Here is a 17,401-nt window from a genome sequence, read left to right on the forward strand (position 1 = left end):
GTGTTAAGACAATGATAGTGATCGACACAAGAGTAACGATGGGTATAAGAAGGACAGTGGATGATACCTGTCAGGACTTAGGCAGCATCAGGAATTAGAGCAACAACAAGAACAGTGGGTGCCATCAGCCACGCCGTGGCTTGCTTCAAAATAAATTAAAGTAATGGCGCTAAACTTGAATTGTAAAATTCATATATTATCGCTGACCGTGATGTATTGAACTGAAGAATCAATTTCCCTATAGAGCAAATTCGAAGAGCAGGGAGAATTTTAACACTAAACATTATGCAAACCATGGGCTCTCGGCGATATGCTGGTTTCCACTCATTGCCAAATTATGTTGTGTCTTCTAATAGAGTGGAAAGACACAGGTCTTGAAAAAATTAAGATTTATTCGATACACAGAAACCAGCACTCAGTATCTCCTTTTCGCTCCCAGCCAGCATGGTAACTGCAGTCTGGAACTCACAACGGCATGGCTCCATGGCAAAAGAATACAAGATTTCAACATTCCGAGCATAACAAAAATGAGTAAAAGACAACAAAGCAGCTAGCCCATAACAGGGGTGTTGGAAGGCATGCAAAAATGATGGGCCCCTGCCCGATTCCTAGGACCAGTGGGCAATGCTATCACCAAGAGGACAGGTTGCCACATCCCTCGCCAATAGCTGCTTATGTAGTAGCACTGTTATGCCCTCAGGGGAGGCTTCCTCAGTTTTGGGGAACACTTCAGTGAGGTATTCATCTAGCGGTGGTGGTGCCCCCGCGGGGTTGAACGGAAAGACCTCCACGTCGCTACCTCGACAGCTGCCCATTTAAGGAGATCTTTCAAATAAAGGTATAAGGACAACGTGGTAGCCGATTTCCATGTCAGAGCTATGCAACGTTTCACAAGCACGAATGCTAAGTCAAGAAAAGAACAAAATACTTATTCGTATGCATCTGTGGGAGCAGGCCCATAGGAAGTGGATAGCACAGTTTATCACTGGTGAGGGCATCCAGACACTGTGCTGCGGTCTCTGTCAAAGAGCCAGGTCTTGAGCCTCTTCGTGAAGTGGGTCAGCGAGAATGAAGTGCAGAGGTGGAGGGGGAGGGTGTTCCAGGCTTTGGTGGCAAAATGGGAGAAGGAGCTTCCTTCAGAGTGGCAGTGGTGGATGCGTGGTGTGTGTATGAGGGTGAGGCGAGCAGAGGTTCCTGGCAGGTTGGGGGAAATTTAGGCAGTGGTTCATGTGCACAGGTCCTTGGTCATAAAGAGCTATGTAGACATGGGGCATCTCTTCTGTATAGAAAGCCAATTCAGGCCCTTCCGGTGATGGAGGTCCTCCTGGGTAGGTTGAGGATCAGTCTTGTAGCTGAATTCTAAGATTGACTGGGGTCTTTTTTCATGAGTTCTGTGGGAGTGCCTGGGTAGAATGCGTTGCCGTAGTCCAACCAGCTGGTGATGAGGGCATGCATCACCGTTTTCCTGGTGCGGAGGAGAGCCACTTGAAGACTGTGCCGAGCATGTGGAGAGTGTGAAAACAGTCTGAGGAGACAGTGTTGACCTGACATTCCATGGATGGCTCACTGTCCAGGATAATGCCGAGGTTGCGGGTATGGTCTTTTGGAATTGGGGTGGGACAGAGGTCAGCTGGCCACCAGGAGTCATTACAGAGTGTAATGTGTCTGCTGAAGAGCAGGACATAGGTTTTGTCCGTGTTTAGCTTCTGGCAGTTTTTCTCCATTCAGGCTGCAATGTTCTTCATACAGTTGTGGAAGCTGGTCTTCATAGAGGTGGGGTTTGCTGAGAGTGAGAGGATGAGTTGGGTATCGTCATTGTAGGAGATGATGTTGATGTCGTTGGATCTGGCATGTCTGTGTTAAGCTTCTGGCAGGTTTTCTCCATCCAGGATGCAATGTTCTTCATACAGTTATGGAAGCTGGTCTTCATAGAGGTGGGGTTTGCTGAGAGTGAGAGGATGAGTTGGGTATCATCAGTGTAGAAGATGATGTTGATGTCGTGGGATCTGGCGATTCCTGCGAGTGGTGTCATGTAGATGTTGAAAAGGGTTGGGCTGAGTGATGAGCCTTGAGGGACTCCACAGATGGTGTGCTTGGCTTGTGAGGTGAAGGGGGAAGATGAATTCTCTGGGTGCAACCCGTGAGAAAGGATGCCATCCATCTGAGCATGCTGTCTATAATTCTGATCTGACGCAGTCGATCGATAAGTGTGTGGTGGGAGATGGTTTCGAAGACTGCCTGAGAGGTTGAGCAGGATCAGGGCGGCTGAATATCCTCTGTCGAGTAGGATGTGGATGTCATCTCTTGCAGCTATGAGGGCTGTCTCAGTGCTGTGAATGGCTCTGAAAACTGATAGAGAGGGGTCCAGCAAGTTTAATCTTTCCAGGTGTTCAGTGAGTTGGAGGTTGATGGCTTCCTCCAGGACTTTGGCAAAAAATGGAAGCAGTGAAATGGGCCGGTACTTCTGGAGCTTGCTGGAGTCTGCAGAAGGCTTCTTGAGGAGGGGTCTGACCTCTGTGTGTTTCCAGGCATCGGGATAGGTGGCTGTGGAGGCATTGAGGATGGTGGTGAGCTGCTGGTTGATTTTGTCTCCTCCGAGATTAAAAAGTCGGTGGGTGCCCCCGAGTGGATGGAGGTCATTAAAATAGTTGTGTTTGGTCAGCTGAGTTGTTCCCATGCAGTGAGCAGGTGGTCGGCGGTAGTGGTCGTTGGGATGTTAAGGAGGTCAGTAGGTTGGGGATCGAAGTTTGTGTAGATGGTTGCTATCTTGTTGTGGGAGTGGTCGGAGAGGGCTTCACAGAGTTTCTGTGAGGGTGTGATCAGGTTTTCAGGGGCTGACGGGTAGGTGAACTGTCTGACGATGGTGAAGAGCTCCTTGGCTTGGTTGGTGCTGGTCTCTATCCAGTGGGCCAGGGCCTGATTTTCACAACATTGAGCTGTAGAGTGTAGTTGTTGAATGCGGACTTGAAGATGGTTTGTTCAGAGTGTTTCCTGCTGGTGTGTTTGGTACACATAGATAAATTGTATAAATTTCAGGCGGGAGATCCTGGATTTACCAGCACTTGCCCCAGTGCCTGATCCCATTGCTTGCCCGTTAGCTCACGGCTGGTGGTTAGCTTCCTTTTGCCTTGCAACCCGAAAAGGAAGTGGCCGTTCTTCAAGGGAAGGGTAGGTGAGACTGGCGGACACCAGCATCTAAGCAGGCCAATATCAAGAGGTAGGCCCTGGTTCCGATTCCCCTAACAACTGCTCCTCCAGCTCCAGTAGGTGCCTAACTGTGCTGCGAAGACAGGCTTTAACCTAAGGATAAGAGGGGAGTCCGGTCCTCTCATCAGCAGCGATTCTAAGGGTGTCCCAGATGCAGCAGGATACTTGTAGGTGGGCGAGGCACATGGAGTTCATTCAATGTGTGTCTGTTTTATTGACCATCTTGGACATGCCACCGGGCAACAGCTTCTTAGCAAGGATTCCTGCTCAACTGTGAATTAGGAAAGCAGTGCTTATCAGGACAGAAGAAGGATGCATCACATACCACAGCCAGATGTGTGGAGTTCTCATTTTTACAGCTGACATAATCTTGCCTCTCATATCACTGATTCTTTAAATCTACAGAGTCAATCAACAGGGTAATTTTCAAAAATACTTTACTCACAATCGAAACTCTGGGTCTGACTTAGAGTTTGGTAGACAGGTTACTTTTCAAAACCATGACGAATATTCCCTTTGCTGTATTACAAGTACCAATGGATGAAATGCACTTCTGATAGGCGGACAGGATAGCCGTCACATTTGTGATGGAGTAACCCTTCAGCCAAACTCTTAATCAGGTCCTTTGTTACTTTGTGATTGCCCCATGTGTGCCATCCAACCAACAGCCAGTTCTCCCCCAAGAAACGCGATGGGTTATCCTAAGAAACATGTGTGGCCCCAATGGTACCCCTCTCCCACTATTAACATTAGCTTGTTTTATATAGTATCAAATGTTGCAATCAATTTTTGCTCTTTTTAAATGCTGTACAGCAATAGTCTCTATTACACAATTGTATGGTCCTCCTAAAATCTGCTCAACCCTGTTGTGATCCAGTTGCAAGAGAATATGTCAGTACCGTGTATAGCCCTGTGGAAGACAAGCCTATAAAACCAGTGGAAGATGTGGAATGATACGAAAAGAAAAAAAAGAACACATGAAAGACATGAAGGAGACCTTGGCCGAAGAAGTGAAGCATAAAAAATGAGAGCAGCAACTTAGATTCACAGTAGAGATAAATGTATAGGAAGAGGAAGAGAGAGAGCACAAATGGGACACAAAGAGAAGAAATGAAAAGAGAAAAGTAGAAAAGAGGGATAAAAAATTCATAGTGCTAGCTAAGATGGGAAAGAGGAAGGGAATAACTGAAAAAGAGGTAAAACAGAGAGATACCAGAAAGCGTTAGAGGAGGGAAGTGCTGAGAAAATATCAGAAATAAAGCAACAAAGAGGAGAAGACTGCAGGAGGCAAAAAGGGGAAAGGGAATAAGAGAACAAAGATGAGAATGAAAGTACAGTGGACAAAAATAAAAGAATAATATCAGTTTTTAAGATCATCAGGCCCAGGCACCACCATCCACTCAGCTTCCTACACATGACAACTTTGATCACAGACCCAATTGGTTCCTTCTATTTCCTCATTCACGCCCTCTTAGTATAAGCCATATTCGTGCTAACAGCTGCCCACGTCTTTGCACTACAGAGCACTATTTCAGCTAAGACAGTACGACTGTTCCACCACGGACAGCGTGACGGAGTCTGTTCGAGCTACATGAATCAGCTGTAATAGCAATCACGCCTGACAAGTCCTGTGCTGCTTCTGCGGTTCCCCTGTGCCGCAGGCCACTAGCAACTCCCCGTGTCTTCAGAACATGACATGAATCACCTCCACAAGTCGCCTGAGCCCAGTCTAGTTAATCCATCCAGGGACCCAAGATGCTGCCGGCGAGGCCACATCTCTGCATTCATTTCACTACCTCCCAAAAGAGAAAGATCACAGCGAATATGGGCGGGAAAGCTGCTGCTTCTGCAGGCAGGATTAATACCTAACACCTTCAGCAGATAAAACCTCTGGCATAAAAGAGGCGAGAACCTGCCTAGGAATATAATAAGCAACAGGGATGAGAGCGCAGCAGATGCCTCTCCCGCTGCCAACAAGCCAAGCGAGCTGGAGAGCTTACCCATCTCCTTTGGCATTTGGCTTAACAAATTTTGTGCGTGCATTGGCAAGGAATTCTCTTTAAATATTTATGGATGACCTTCTTTACATAGTCGCGTGAAACAGACCCTGAGGCTCGGAGCTGCAGCATGAGGGATGGATCGACGTGCTGTCCATGAAGGAGGCCTGCAGCTGCGCATCACTAACCGCTGGGCACAGATGGACATAAGCAAGTGCTGTCCAAAGTGGTTAGCAAGACACTATCACCAGGGCCAAAGAAATGTTCAAAAACTATACTTAGGACAGGGAATAGGGCATACGACCACCACAAATCAGGCGTCCCAGGGCTATAACTCCCAAGAGAGGACAATTTATGCAAGCATGTCAGCCAATTTGCTTCCCCAGCAAACTGAGGGGCATATGTACAAGCCCCTATCACCACCACAACGTCACTTTTACAGACACTGTTCTGAGGATAAGGGCTGCGCCTTATGTACAAGGCAGTGTTAAGCCACCTAACATGGCTTAATGCAGCCTTGTACATAAGGTACCCTCTCACGCTATGGTTAGTGTGAAAGGGGAGTGCAGTGGGTGTTGCAGAGGGCCTTCCACCGCAACACCCATTGTATTTGACGCTGCCCCCTATGTACAAGGATGGCATACATAGGAGGCAGAGCCAAAATGAAGACCAGGAAAATCTTGGTTTTAAGTTGGGGAAACGAGGAGAAATGTGTTATTTATCCTCCTTTTTGTTTTTTCCATGTGTGCTGCCTTGTGCAGCACACACGGAAAAAGCAAAATGTCATGGTTTGTTTATGTACAGGATGGTGTCCCTTCCTCTACATAAACAAACCTTTAAAAAAATGCTGTATAGTAACTTCATGCATGCTGCATGAAGCAGCACACATGAATGTTACTAAATTGCATTTTAGGATTGTTTATGTGCAGGAAGATGACACCTTCCTACACATAACCAATCCTCCCCTGCATACAGACACCCTTGCACTCTGGTGCAAGGGTGCCTGCGTTGGGGCTAAGTTTTGAAACTCAGCGCCATCGCAGGGGGAAAATGCAAGGCTGCACCACATTCTTGTAAATATTGTGCAGCATTGCATCTTAGAAGTGGTGGAGCGTGTCATTAAGCCAAGGAGGCTAACGACACACTTCGCCACTTCCTAGTACATATTCCCATGATTTTATAAATGTTGGGGTTATTTTGTAACATAATCTCCTTTGCATTTTCTTTCCTTCAATGTGTCTATTATTCAACTTTCTATTCCTTTTTCCAACATATTGTTTTGCTATTTCCCTCTCAATAGCTAAGCCTCCTCCTTTTTTCTGCATTGATAGACCTCATCATCTATTTCCTTTCTTTGTATGTGGTATTTCATATTTTTTGCAAAATTCTTTCTCTCATTACTCTTTCCAATGTTTTCTTCCTTTGATCAGCAAGACTTGCCTTTTTTCATTAATACCATTTTTGTTCCAAAACTTACCTTGTTCCTTATACTTTTAAACAATCATTTATTTCCCTGTACCTTAATTTTGTCTATCATTTTTTTATTTCTACGATGTATGTATTCATTTTCCTTCCTGTTTTCATTGTCACATGTTTTTTGTTTCATTAGTTGATTTCCAACATTAGTTCTTACTTGTCCTCATTAATATTGTCTATTTAATTCCATCCATACTAGTTTCAGGGGCCTATGTCTGAGAGGGTTGTAACATATTTGCACTGCACTAGGTGGTACATGTTTTGCGTAAACCTATCAGTCAGATTTTTGAAACCACGCAAAGCCACTTTGCTTGGCTTTGCGAGTTTGCGTGCCTCCAAAAATCTGGAGCACCGCAACACAGTGCAAATCGCTGCATTGCGTTTCTCTGCCCTGGGAAGGCCTTCCATGGGCATTGCATGGGTGTTACTATGCAGCTCCCATAGTTTTTAACACATTCCCAGATATAAAAGAACTTGTAAACCCGGGAATGTGCCAAAAAGATAAGCCTCTCCATGATAGGCGTAACTAGAAGAAATATCTTTATTTCTCATTGTTACTTACTCTTTCTTTTTGTGCTGCATTCTGCAGCAGACATAGAAAGAGGAATGCCTCTCAGGATTGTTTTTGCGTAGGAAGGTGCCCCTTACTGCATAAAAACAATCCTGCTTGAAACGCAGTTACCCTTGCAAGGGTACCTGCGTTGGCACTAGGCAGCCCATTATGCGCCAGCGCAGGGGGGAAAGTCCGAAGTACGCCATATGCCTAAATTACGGCGCAGTCCTGCCCTTTCCCAGTGAGGCAGTGAAGCCAGCAAGGTGACTTGCTGAGCTCCACCACTTTTTCATACATTTTCCCTTCAGTGTTTATTTTGCTCCATTGTTAATTTATCCTGTTTTGATTCATTCCTTTATTTGCCTTGCTTAATCCTTCCTTTCGCCTTCTTTTCCTTTCTTCCTTCATTTTGTTTTTCCTCATCCTGCCGTCTTCATATCACTATTCTCTCTACTGACATGTGAAGCGAGTGAAGTTTTAAACTGTGCCCTGAATGTTAATCTCCATTACTAGATATACATCTGGGCAACTTTAAGCAGCTATGCTTGTACGAGAAGTTTCTGGCAAATTAAGTGCTTGCAGACAGAATTTTTTGCTGAAAAAAAATACTTTGCTGGACTACTTTCAGGAGACGTTTCCATCCACTTTGTATATTTTTCAAACTTTTTGAATATGAGGAGGATTGTAACGTTTTGTTAAAAAAAATCTCGCTACATTTTAAACCTTTGAACTTATCTCACCCCTACTCAAAATGTGTTCATACATCATCACTACTAATACGTAAGTTAAACAGCTCTTAACGTGGTCATTACTCCACCAATTTTTGTTTTTGGGTGAACAAACAGGCAGTAAAGTATTTCATTAAATTATAACATTTAGCAGCGTTTATATTACTAATGCATTTGCCGCTTTCCTGTGCTATTGGCTTGCCCTTGTATCGGGTTAGCCGTCAGGTCCAGGCCATCCTGCTCAGAGCTGCATCTCCCATGTGCTGAGTCTCATGCGGCTCCAGAGGTGGTTCCTTGGCACTCCCGGCACGTGAGCTCTCATCTGATTACTTGGAGAAAATTACCTTTCTAATTACTACCTTTCTATCCAAGAAACCGTGAAGATTCGCACACGAGACACACTAATGATTCCAGTCCAATCATTTCATTATGCAAAGTGGATTCAAGTGCTTCCTACAAGATGTCAATATTTATTTATGATTCCCCCCAGACTCTTGAAGCGACATTGGCAGGCGCATCTATACACAATCAACGACAACAACACCCTGCATGCTTGGGGTCGTTACTTCCTATGGAATCAACCGTAGACAGAAAAAATGGTGTACATTGCAGGATAACCACGTCACGCTCAGGCTTGTCATGGAAGTAAATTTAAAAAAATAGTATGGGTAGAGGAAGTGACATCATCCACCCTTTGAACCTTGAGGACATCACGTGTGACCTTGACCTGCCCTTAATAGTCTTCTTTTGCTTCTGAAAAGTTAGGAGGAAACTAAACAGAGAAAGTAATCAGGACTCCTGGAGAACTGTTCACTTTTTGATGCTGCCACTGTCTCTAAGACCCCTGAGACCAAGAGCTGCAAAGGCCGTGACAAGGGGACCCGATGACAAGCTTTTGGCAGAAGTTATTTTAGATGGGTGCATCTACGTAGCGTCCATGGGGTGTGCATGTTCATATTCGAACTTATGAGTTGCCAACAAATTGTATTCCTTTTATGACTGAGATTGTTTATGTAATTATATCTCTTGCTACAGTTCTGTGTAATGACATGTCTTGGTAAATGCTTTTGAGCTGTTTACTCTTACGTGAACTGACACGCGTTTTGAGTAAAAGCTGCATTATAAACACCCAAACTAAATAAATACAGCACCTTGCATCTGCATAGAGACTTGAGCCTGCGTTCAGTGTTAGATGAACCCCTTCAGTGCCACGCCCTTTCCCCCTCCTGTGCCGGGCGTTTCCTTAGTGGGCGGGTTTCATGACGAGATAGTCTCGTCATGGGCACAGCGCGACTGTGCTTCATGACGAGACTATCTCCTCATGGGCACAGAAGAGGTTAAAGGTTCTTAGCTCTACCAGTACAAGCTAGAAAACAAGGAAACCCTCTGACTCCCCCCCCCCCCCTCAATAAACACTCAGATTGCCGTGGTGCCCTCAAAGGTCTGCTATATACCTATTCATCTGAAAAGCAGGTCGTTGTCAGGGACACAAGGAGTGCCCCCCCCCCCCTCCACAGCTTGCAGCTCATCCTTGACATCTGATTCACCATGGACATTTTATGTCTTCTTAAACCTGCTCAATTGGTTATTCAAGCAAAGTCCTATCCTCTCCTCCCAACCAAAGACTTTACACCAAAGGGTCCACTCAAATTTAACCTACGTTGGAGAGGATTTGGAGATTACGGGTGGCGGGCCCAGTGCCAAGCAGTGCACGGCTACTGAATCACCAGTTTACCACAGTGTTGAGTTTTGATACAACATTGGGTAACTTGAGGGGAAGCAATAGTGGTTTTCGCTCTATCATTTGACAAAAAAGCAACCAAAAAGTGTTTTGCGAGTTTATCACCTCTTCTGTGCATAAATGTATATTGATGATGATTCTACTTTGTTACTTATTTTCACTCAGTATAGGAAATGGCATCAAATCCAGTATAGGTCATGTCACCAATGATAAAAATTGAATTGTTCTCTTGTAAATATGTGGACCGCTTTAGCAGACTTGTTCTACAATAGACAGATTCTTGATATGTGAATACATGTGGAACCTATGGTAGGAATTATTATCAGCACACGGTGTCTCCCGCTGATGTGAGACACTGTGTGCTGATAAAACCGATCCATTCCTCTAGGAACTGTTGCACGCTGTGTTCCATTGACCCGCATAAGAAATAAAAAAACATAAGAGATCTCTTCCAACAGCTTTGGTCAGACGTGTCTCTTGCTGCAAATTAATCCATTGTGCTCTAAGAGGAGCCTACTCTGAATCTCCTTATCTCCATCCGGTTTGGGGTTTCTGGGAACAGAGACTTTTGGGAGTTCAGAGGGAGGGCTTCCGAAGGATGCAGAAACACAAATCTGGGGCACCGTTTTGCCCTCCTGCTGTAAGCAAGTGACCCCTGATTCACCACTTCCTTTCAAGGTCTGGAGGGGAGTGCAGTATCAGAGACTATACCAAGGCACACAATAGCTTTTCTCCTATCGTCAAGGCACACGCGCCGCGCTGAAAATGGGAAACAAATAATTGGGAGCACGAATTGGGAAGTGAGGGTGAAACCAGAAAGGGCTGCTGGCACGAGGGTCACATTCATGAGAGACAGAGTCAATGACAGTCAGTCCATGCCATGCTTTTTACAAAATGGACCTCAAAGATAATGCAGTAAGAGATAGTGCGATAGTAAGGCTCTTCTGGTTTACTTAATTGGTCGCAAAATGACTGCATTGTAGGCGAGCTTAGGGGGTTAAGACACCTGCTGCAAATATCAGTGTGTCCTAAGTAAGTTTTAGAATAATGGCAAGATAACTCAGGTGGTTAATGTTCTTGCGGGAGAAATCCATAGAGACTCTGGTCAAATATTTGAATCATCATATATTAGTTCAACAGGTTAATGTGCATGCTGACAGAGCATTTCATGTAATGTGCAGGTCATACATTTGTGTTCTATGCGAGATAGCGATGTGGGCTAATGCTTTTGTTGGGGAGATCCTTTCAGAACCTATAAGTGACTTGGATACCCCCTGTACATAGCTGTGTGTAAACTGCAACGCATAGGTGGGAATCCTTTCACTTTTAAACTAAGTCTTAGGCTATTGTGTCATTTATAACATGGATTCCTGCGAGCTGTAATCAACAATCGTTATTCAGCGCCAAGAACTTTAGTTGGAATAGAGTGCTACCTTGAAAGAGTCTAAGATCTTAGAATGCTATAAAAACGCGCCTGTTCTGATAGACGTTTCGATTGCACTTCCATTGGTGTCTTTGGACCGATCAACTCGATGTTATACAGTTTCCTCGGCTTTCGATTACATGTCCCCCTAAAATTGTGCCACCATTCCTTGCACTGCCCAGCCACAGCACTTTTGAGCGGAATGTGAAAAGCGTCAACACTATATAAAGCCACAAATACTTATGAGATGTACTGTGGCTCTCTCAATGGCATTGTAAAAGGCGCATGGGCCCTGGTACCTGCTATGAAAATGGGCTCTGTTGCCCAAAGTATCGGCAGATAAAAACACCCATAATTAGGATGTAGTGGGGCCATGAGGCTCCCAGGCCCCATTGCAGCTGGACCTGTTAAACTAGTGTAAACTAAGCTTCTGTGCAGTTCTTAACCACGAACATTCAGCTGCTTTTTGGGTCATTTAAGTGCCTGTATGCTGGTCCATGGACCGGTACATCTGGTGTGTGCCTCCATTTGCCTTCAACGTGGCTGTGTTCAGCAAGTCCTCTGTAACTCTTTTTATACCTATGGGCATGCACCTTCTCCAAAAGGATGCGCCCATTTAAGCACAGTGGCGGCTTTATCTTTGATTGAAACTAATTACTAACTTGCCAATATTTAAGGCTCTTGACTTGTTTGTCGAATTTTAAACGCAGTAGCTATTGTGCCATGGGTTAACCTCGATAGCTGGTTTGCAATAATTTCAGCTGGCTGCACTGCTTTGCATTTGGTTAAGATTTGAGGATGGTATTTCATGGCCTGTGCCTGATGGCTGGATTGCTCCGGATTAAGCTCGGCTGGTGGTTGCCATTGGCTAAACCTGGTCAGCGGTTTGGCGTTGGTTATGCATGGTGGATGTGTGGCATTAGTTAAGTTTATGCTAAAGTACTGTAGTGTTATATCCGAGCACAGGTTAATTAATCTCTTCTCTAGTCCTCTCTGATTTATTCGTAGGTTGTTGGTGTACCATAAATGCTGGTAAACGGAAATTGCTCTGAATGTGTTATTGTGAAGAAAGATGTCCCTTATTGAGTGTGTTAAATTTAGATTTAATCTAAGTGCACCATTAACGATTCTTGTTTAATTTCTACAACAGTATGAAAACTGTACATTCATGTTTTGACGATGTATGGATAATAGAAGAATGTGTGTTGAGGTTTAGACAAAAATAGTGAGGTGGGTGATTGAGGGACAAGGAAACAGATGGGAAGTAGAAGAGAAAAAAGGTGCAAGTAAAGTAAAATGAAAGGTGGAAGTCAAGAAGATACAAAAGAAAGAATGAATCATGAGAGAAGGAGAAACAATGGAAGAACGTTTGGGAAGAATGGTCTGAGATGCGGGGATATTATAAGACAGGTAATCTGAAGTCTTGGTTTTAAATTGTACTGAGAGTTAACATTGTGTTATAACAAACTCAAACAACAGGCAGTTGTGAAAACTGAGTGTAATGTGAGAGAACAGTGAGAGTCAATAGAGGCATGCAGAATAAAAAAATAAGAAAGAGATAAAGTAGACAGGAACAACGCTAAACAAGCCAGATCATGAGGAAAAATATGGAGAAGAGGTGAATAGACGAGATGGTAGGAAAAAGAGAAAGGAAAACAAAGCCCAAAGAAGGAAGGAAAAAGAAAGAAAGAAAGAAAGAAAGAAAGAAAGAAAGAAAGAAAGAAAGAAAGAAAGAAAGAAAGAAAGAAAAAGAAAATAGGTAAAAGAAACACAAAGGGCAGAGAAGAAGAAAAATAAAGACTGAGAAACAGGGAAAGAAAACTGGAAGATGAAGAAATGAAGAACAAAACTAGAAGAGATGAAAAAAGAAAAAAGGTGAAAGACAGGAGACACATAATCATAGAAGAAAAGAATGGGAAAGAGTGGAAGAAATAAGGAATAGAAAAGAAATGAAAAGGGTCTAACGTAAGCAAATGAAAAATATAGATAGAAGGAAACAGGAAATGCAAATGAATCCAAGACAATAAAATAAATATATATGTCTCAGTGATGGAAGAAAAATGATGAAAGAAATGCTATAGTACAAGCGTTCTTATCAGGCTCGGAAACAGCCATGGCCAGAGGGTACTTACAAGTAATAGGAGTACGAATGTGCATTTCTTCTATGAAGTAGTGGATAACAGTCGAATGAAGAAAATGTCATAAAAGGGAGAAAAAAAGAAAAAAGAATGATTAGATTTATATGAACTGTGATTTGTTGAAAAAAAAATCAGCATGAGTGAGACTCCCATTCCTTATGGACTTGATGACATGTTCACTCACTGCCTCCCGTTACTATGCCCTGCTTGGGTTTCATAGGTCAAGTCTAACGGACACTTCATTATTAAGCCCAACCTCTCACACGCTTCGCCACTAGCCAAGGACATTCTTATGAAGGGGGTACACAGTCGGGGCAGATTATAAAATCTGCAAGAGTTGCAAGGCACCTCACCAGTGTGTTCCCATGCCAAATACAGCAACAACAAAAAATTCCTATTGATAGACTGTTGAAAAAATGCATTTTTTGTATCTCTCAGTGGTGAGAATGGTATTTTTGCACTGTGGTAGGAAAGGCTATATTAGCACCTGGCGGTCAGTGTAAATGTCACTGTAAAATCATAAAGTACCTGGGTAATTTAAAGAAACATGGTCCATGTATTGATGGGATGACTTGTGACCCACAGGAATCTCTTCAGGCGGATTTTTGTTCCAGGTGGAATATTTCAGAGAGACTGAATGAGTGAAATGGCTCCAACATAGGCAAGTGATGTACAGCGGTAGACCCTTCTATGAGACAAAATGGCATGCAAATTGCATGAGCTCCTCAGGAAGTTGGAGTAAGGGCTGGCATGTCCTGGAGAAGCTCCAAGACAGGACTTTTAATCAGAGTAGAAACAGCACGGGAGAGGCAGGGCGAAATAAAGTTCCAACTAAGAAACACATCTGTGTAATTTAGAGACTGCAAGTGAATATAATTAGCTATATGCATATTGGCGACATGCATATAGCTAGTTATATTCACTGGCAGTCTCTCAATAACTCTCAAAAGCGTCTTCGCCAGAAACAAATAGACGTTGATTGATAAGAGTGTCCTACTGATTTTTTTCTTAGTTGGGACTCTATTTCGCCCAGCCTCTTCCTTGCTGTTTGTACTCTGATAGTAGAATTGAAGTTTCTGTCTATTAGAGACCATGGCAGCGAAACCGAATGGAGAAAATTGATCTTAGCATACATTTCTTATGCATATGAATGTGGTTGAAAGAAACAAAATGATTTTTTCCTGTACTTACACATGAGATTCTTCATAGTTTATGTGTGAGGAAGTCACAGAGTAGTGGTATGCAGTGAACACACAAAATATTACGCGAGCACGCATACATTGCACATTCTGGGGCATATTTACAATAACTGGCGCATCCCTGCATATCAGCAGGGATGCACCAGTTATTGTGCGTCACGGCCCCGCCACCATGTATGCGCCGCATTTATAATGCGGCGCACCATGGGGCAAAAACGGCACAGATGCGTGACGCATCTGTGCCGTAAAAGTGGCGCAATGCTGGAGTTGCGTCGCAAGCGCGACTCAGCTCCAGTAATGCTCTGGGGGGCCCTATCTTGTTAATGCTGCGTCAATCCTTACGCCTGCTTCAGGCAGGCGCGGGCTTTTGACGCAGCATGGGCCTAAAAGTCACTGAGTGAAATCTTGCAGATTTCACTCAGCCACTTTTAGGAGGCGTTCCTGCACCGGAATGCCCCCCCTGCGCAGGAACGCCTACATGTGGCGCAGGGCTTTACAACGTGACGCATCTCCCAGATGCGTCACGTTGTAAGTACCCCGCACCATGGCACAGGATTTGCGCCGCCGCTGTGTCACAAAAGTGACACAACGGCGGCGTAAAAGTGGCGCAAGGGGCTTGTAAATCTGCCCCTCTGTTTTTTGTTGCAATTTCTAAGTGCACAAAGTCTGCGTCTGAAGTGGGCTGTTGGACTATTGATAGAAAGTCCTTTGGTGAATCGGCCCATATGTGCTTTGTTTCTGGATAATGCTCAGATGTCTAACCTGACACTGTAATATTAACAATATTACTGTGTAAGTACAGAAAAAATCATTTTGTTTCTTTCAACCACTTTCATATGCATAAGAAATATATGCTAAGATCAATTTTCACGTGTGTCTTAGAAATGTATGAAAATTACCAGAAAATGTAAATCACACATAGGCATAATCAAGTAGTGCGGGTAAAGGAAGTTACTCAGGTTTTCCTAAATCCTTATGAATCATGTTGATTAAAATAGCCTGTATTACCTCCTAGGGAACTGCATGAAATATTCCAACTGTTCACAGCTGCGCATACAGCAAGCTATAATCAGTCATGGTAGAATTGAAGTTTCTGTCTATCAGAGACCATGGCACTGAAACTGAATGGAGTACATAAGAAAGGTTGACGAAATGAGCAGTGATGTAGACCCATTCTAAGACTCCTATAAAAGACTATGGTCAAAAAATAAGAGGTAATAATAATCACGAATGGGAAAAATTGTTTTTTTCCCCTAAGTGTAATATGCTGGAGTTTTGAGACAACTATGCAGTAGCGGTCTGTGGAGGGAGTGACGGTGGGCAGTGAGGCGGGGCAGGGGAGGGGCAGGGTGGGGAAATGTAAACATCGGAATATGGATGAACGGAGGTAAGTACACATTTAAATAAATAAAACGAATTCCTTTGCGCGCGCTGCATCGCAAAATGCGATGCAGCGCGCGCAACGAAATTCGTTTTTCTTATTTAAATGTGTACTTACCTCCGTTCATTCATATTCTGGTGTTTACATTTCCCCACCCTGCCCTTCCCCCGCCCCGCCTCACTGCCCCACCGTCACTCCCTCCACAGACCGCTACTGCATCTATGCATATGAAGCTTGGGTGGTAGCGTGAAAATTGTATGTCAGGTATGGATATGAACTCTCCTTCAAAAGTTAGATAAGATATCTGTTCAATATACTGAGTAGACATCTGCATGAAAACTGTATTCTACGTGTAACCTCAAGTATAATAGTCAGGTGTGACGTTGTTTCAATGTATTGGGTGGTGATATGTGTGAAAACAGTACTTCATGTATGACCTCAGACACAACTGTCATGTGAGATGTCTGCTTAGTGCATTGGCTGATTGTTAAACCAGTTATCCTTGGTGTGGTATTCCCCAAAACATTTTGCCTTCACCCCTATTGCTTTGCTGTTTTTTTTATTGTTGGCTTTTGGACTCTGTGCCCTTTACCAATGCTAAGCAGTGCTTGTGCTTTCTCCCTAAAACATGGCAAAGTTGGCCTACACCTTATTGGCACTTTTAATTTTCTTTTAAGTCCCTAGTATATGGTACTACTGTCTGTAAATTAAATGCTATTAGTGGGCCTGCAGCACTCATTGTGCCACTGATTAAAGCAGCACTTTAAAACACGTCTCAGGCCTTCCATTGCACATTGTAGTGCAGTTTGAAACTACAATTTCAACATGGCAAAATAAACTTTTTGCTGAGCCCAAACCTTTCTTTTTATTATTTATAAGTCACTCCTAAGGTAGGTCCTAAAGGCTTATAGGGCAGGTTTCATGGTATGGGTTTAAGTGTGACATGCCCTGATGGTGAAAAGCTCCTAAAGTCATTTTTCACTACTGAAAAGGCTATCATTCCCATTGGCAAACACTGGATTAGCTATTTACATTTAATAAGTGCTAACTTAAATTGGGAAAATATAGAGATATGTTGTTTAGACTCAAATTAATTTTAAATCACAATTCTGAAAATGCCAGTTTTAGAAAGTTGGCTTTTTCTTGTCCTAACCATTTGTGTCTCTTAGCTGTATCCAGGGTCACATAACTGCAAATGTCTCTGCCGTTGGGGTTTGTGTATTCCTCCCAGTGACACAATGGGGATTAGTTGTGGGCAATATTGTCCATCCTGCAAGGATGACTGGGGCGGATTAGTGCCCTGTCCCTCTTACACTTCAAAGGGCCTCCAGCACACACAAAGGAACTTGACACCAGCCTTTTGTCACTCAAGGCAGTTTGGAGTCTTGACATGGGAAGGGAAGAACTTTTGAGAACCAGATATGGGGGCAGGAAGGGCTATCCCCCATGCACACATGAAGGCTGCCACCAGGTATAAATATTGGACCTCGGAAGTTGATCTTCAGAAAAGTCCTGGACCTGTGGAAGTTACAAAAGGGCTGCTCTGCTGAGGGATGAC

The 17,401-nt window shown here is 43.7% G+C and overlaps 1 protein-coding gene across 4 annotated transcripts in view; it reads right to left on the reverse strand.

Annotated features, from left to right (window-relative positions):
* Positions 1 to 17,401, reverse strand: part of PTPRT (protein tyrosine phosphatase receptor type T) — a 1,546,842-nt gene that overhangs the window by 241,580 nt on the left and 1,287,861 nt on the right. For all 4 annotated transcript variants that reach the window (XM_085619228.1, XM_085619229.1, XM_085619230.1 and 1 more), the window contains one exon: positions 13,258 to 13,287. In XM_085619228.1, coding sequence (XP_085475354.1) covers positions 13,258 to 13,287 — 30 coding nt within the window. The remainder of the gene's footprint in view (positions 1 to 13,257; positions 13,288 to 17,401) is intronic.

The sequence above is a fragment of the Triturus cristatus genome, chromosome 7 (genome assembly GCF_964204655.1).
Source record: "Triturus cristatus chromosome 7, aTriCri1.1, whole genome shotgun sequence".
NCBI classification, from domain to species: domain Eukaryota; kingdom Metazoa; phylum Chordata; class Amphibia; order Caudata; family Salamandridae; genus Triturus; species Triturus cristatus.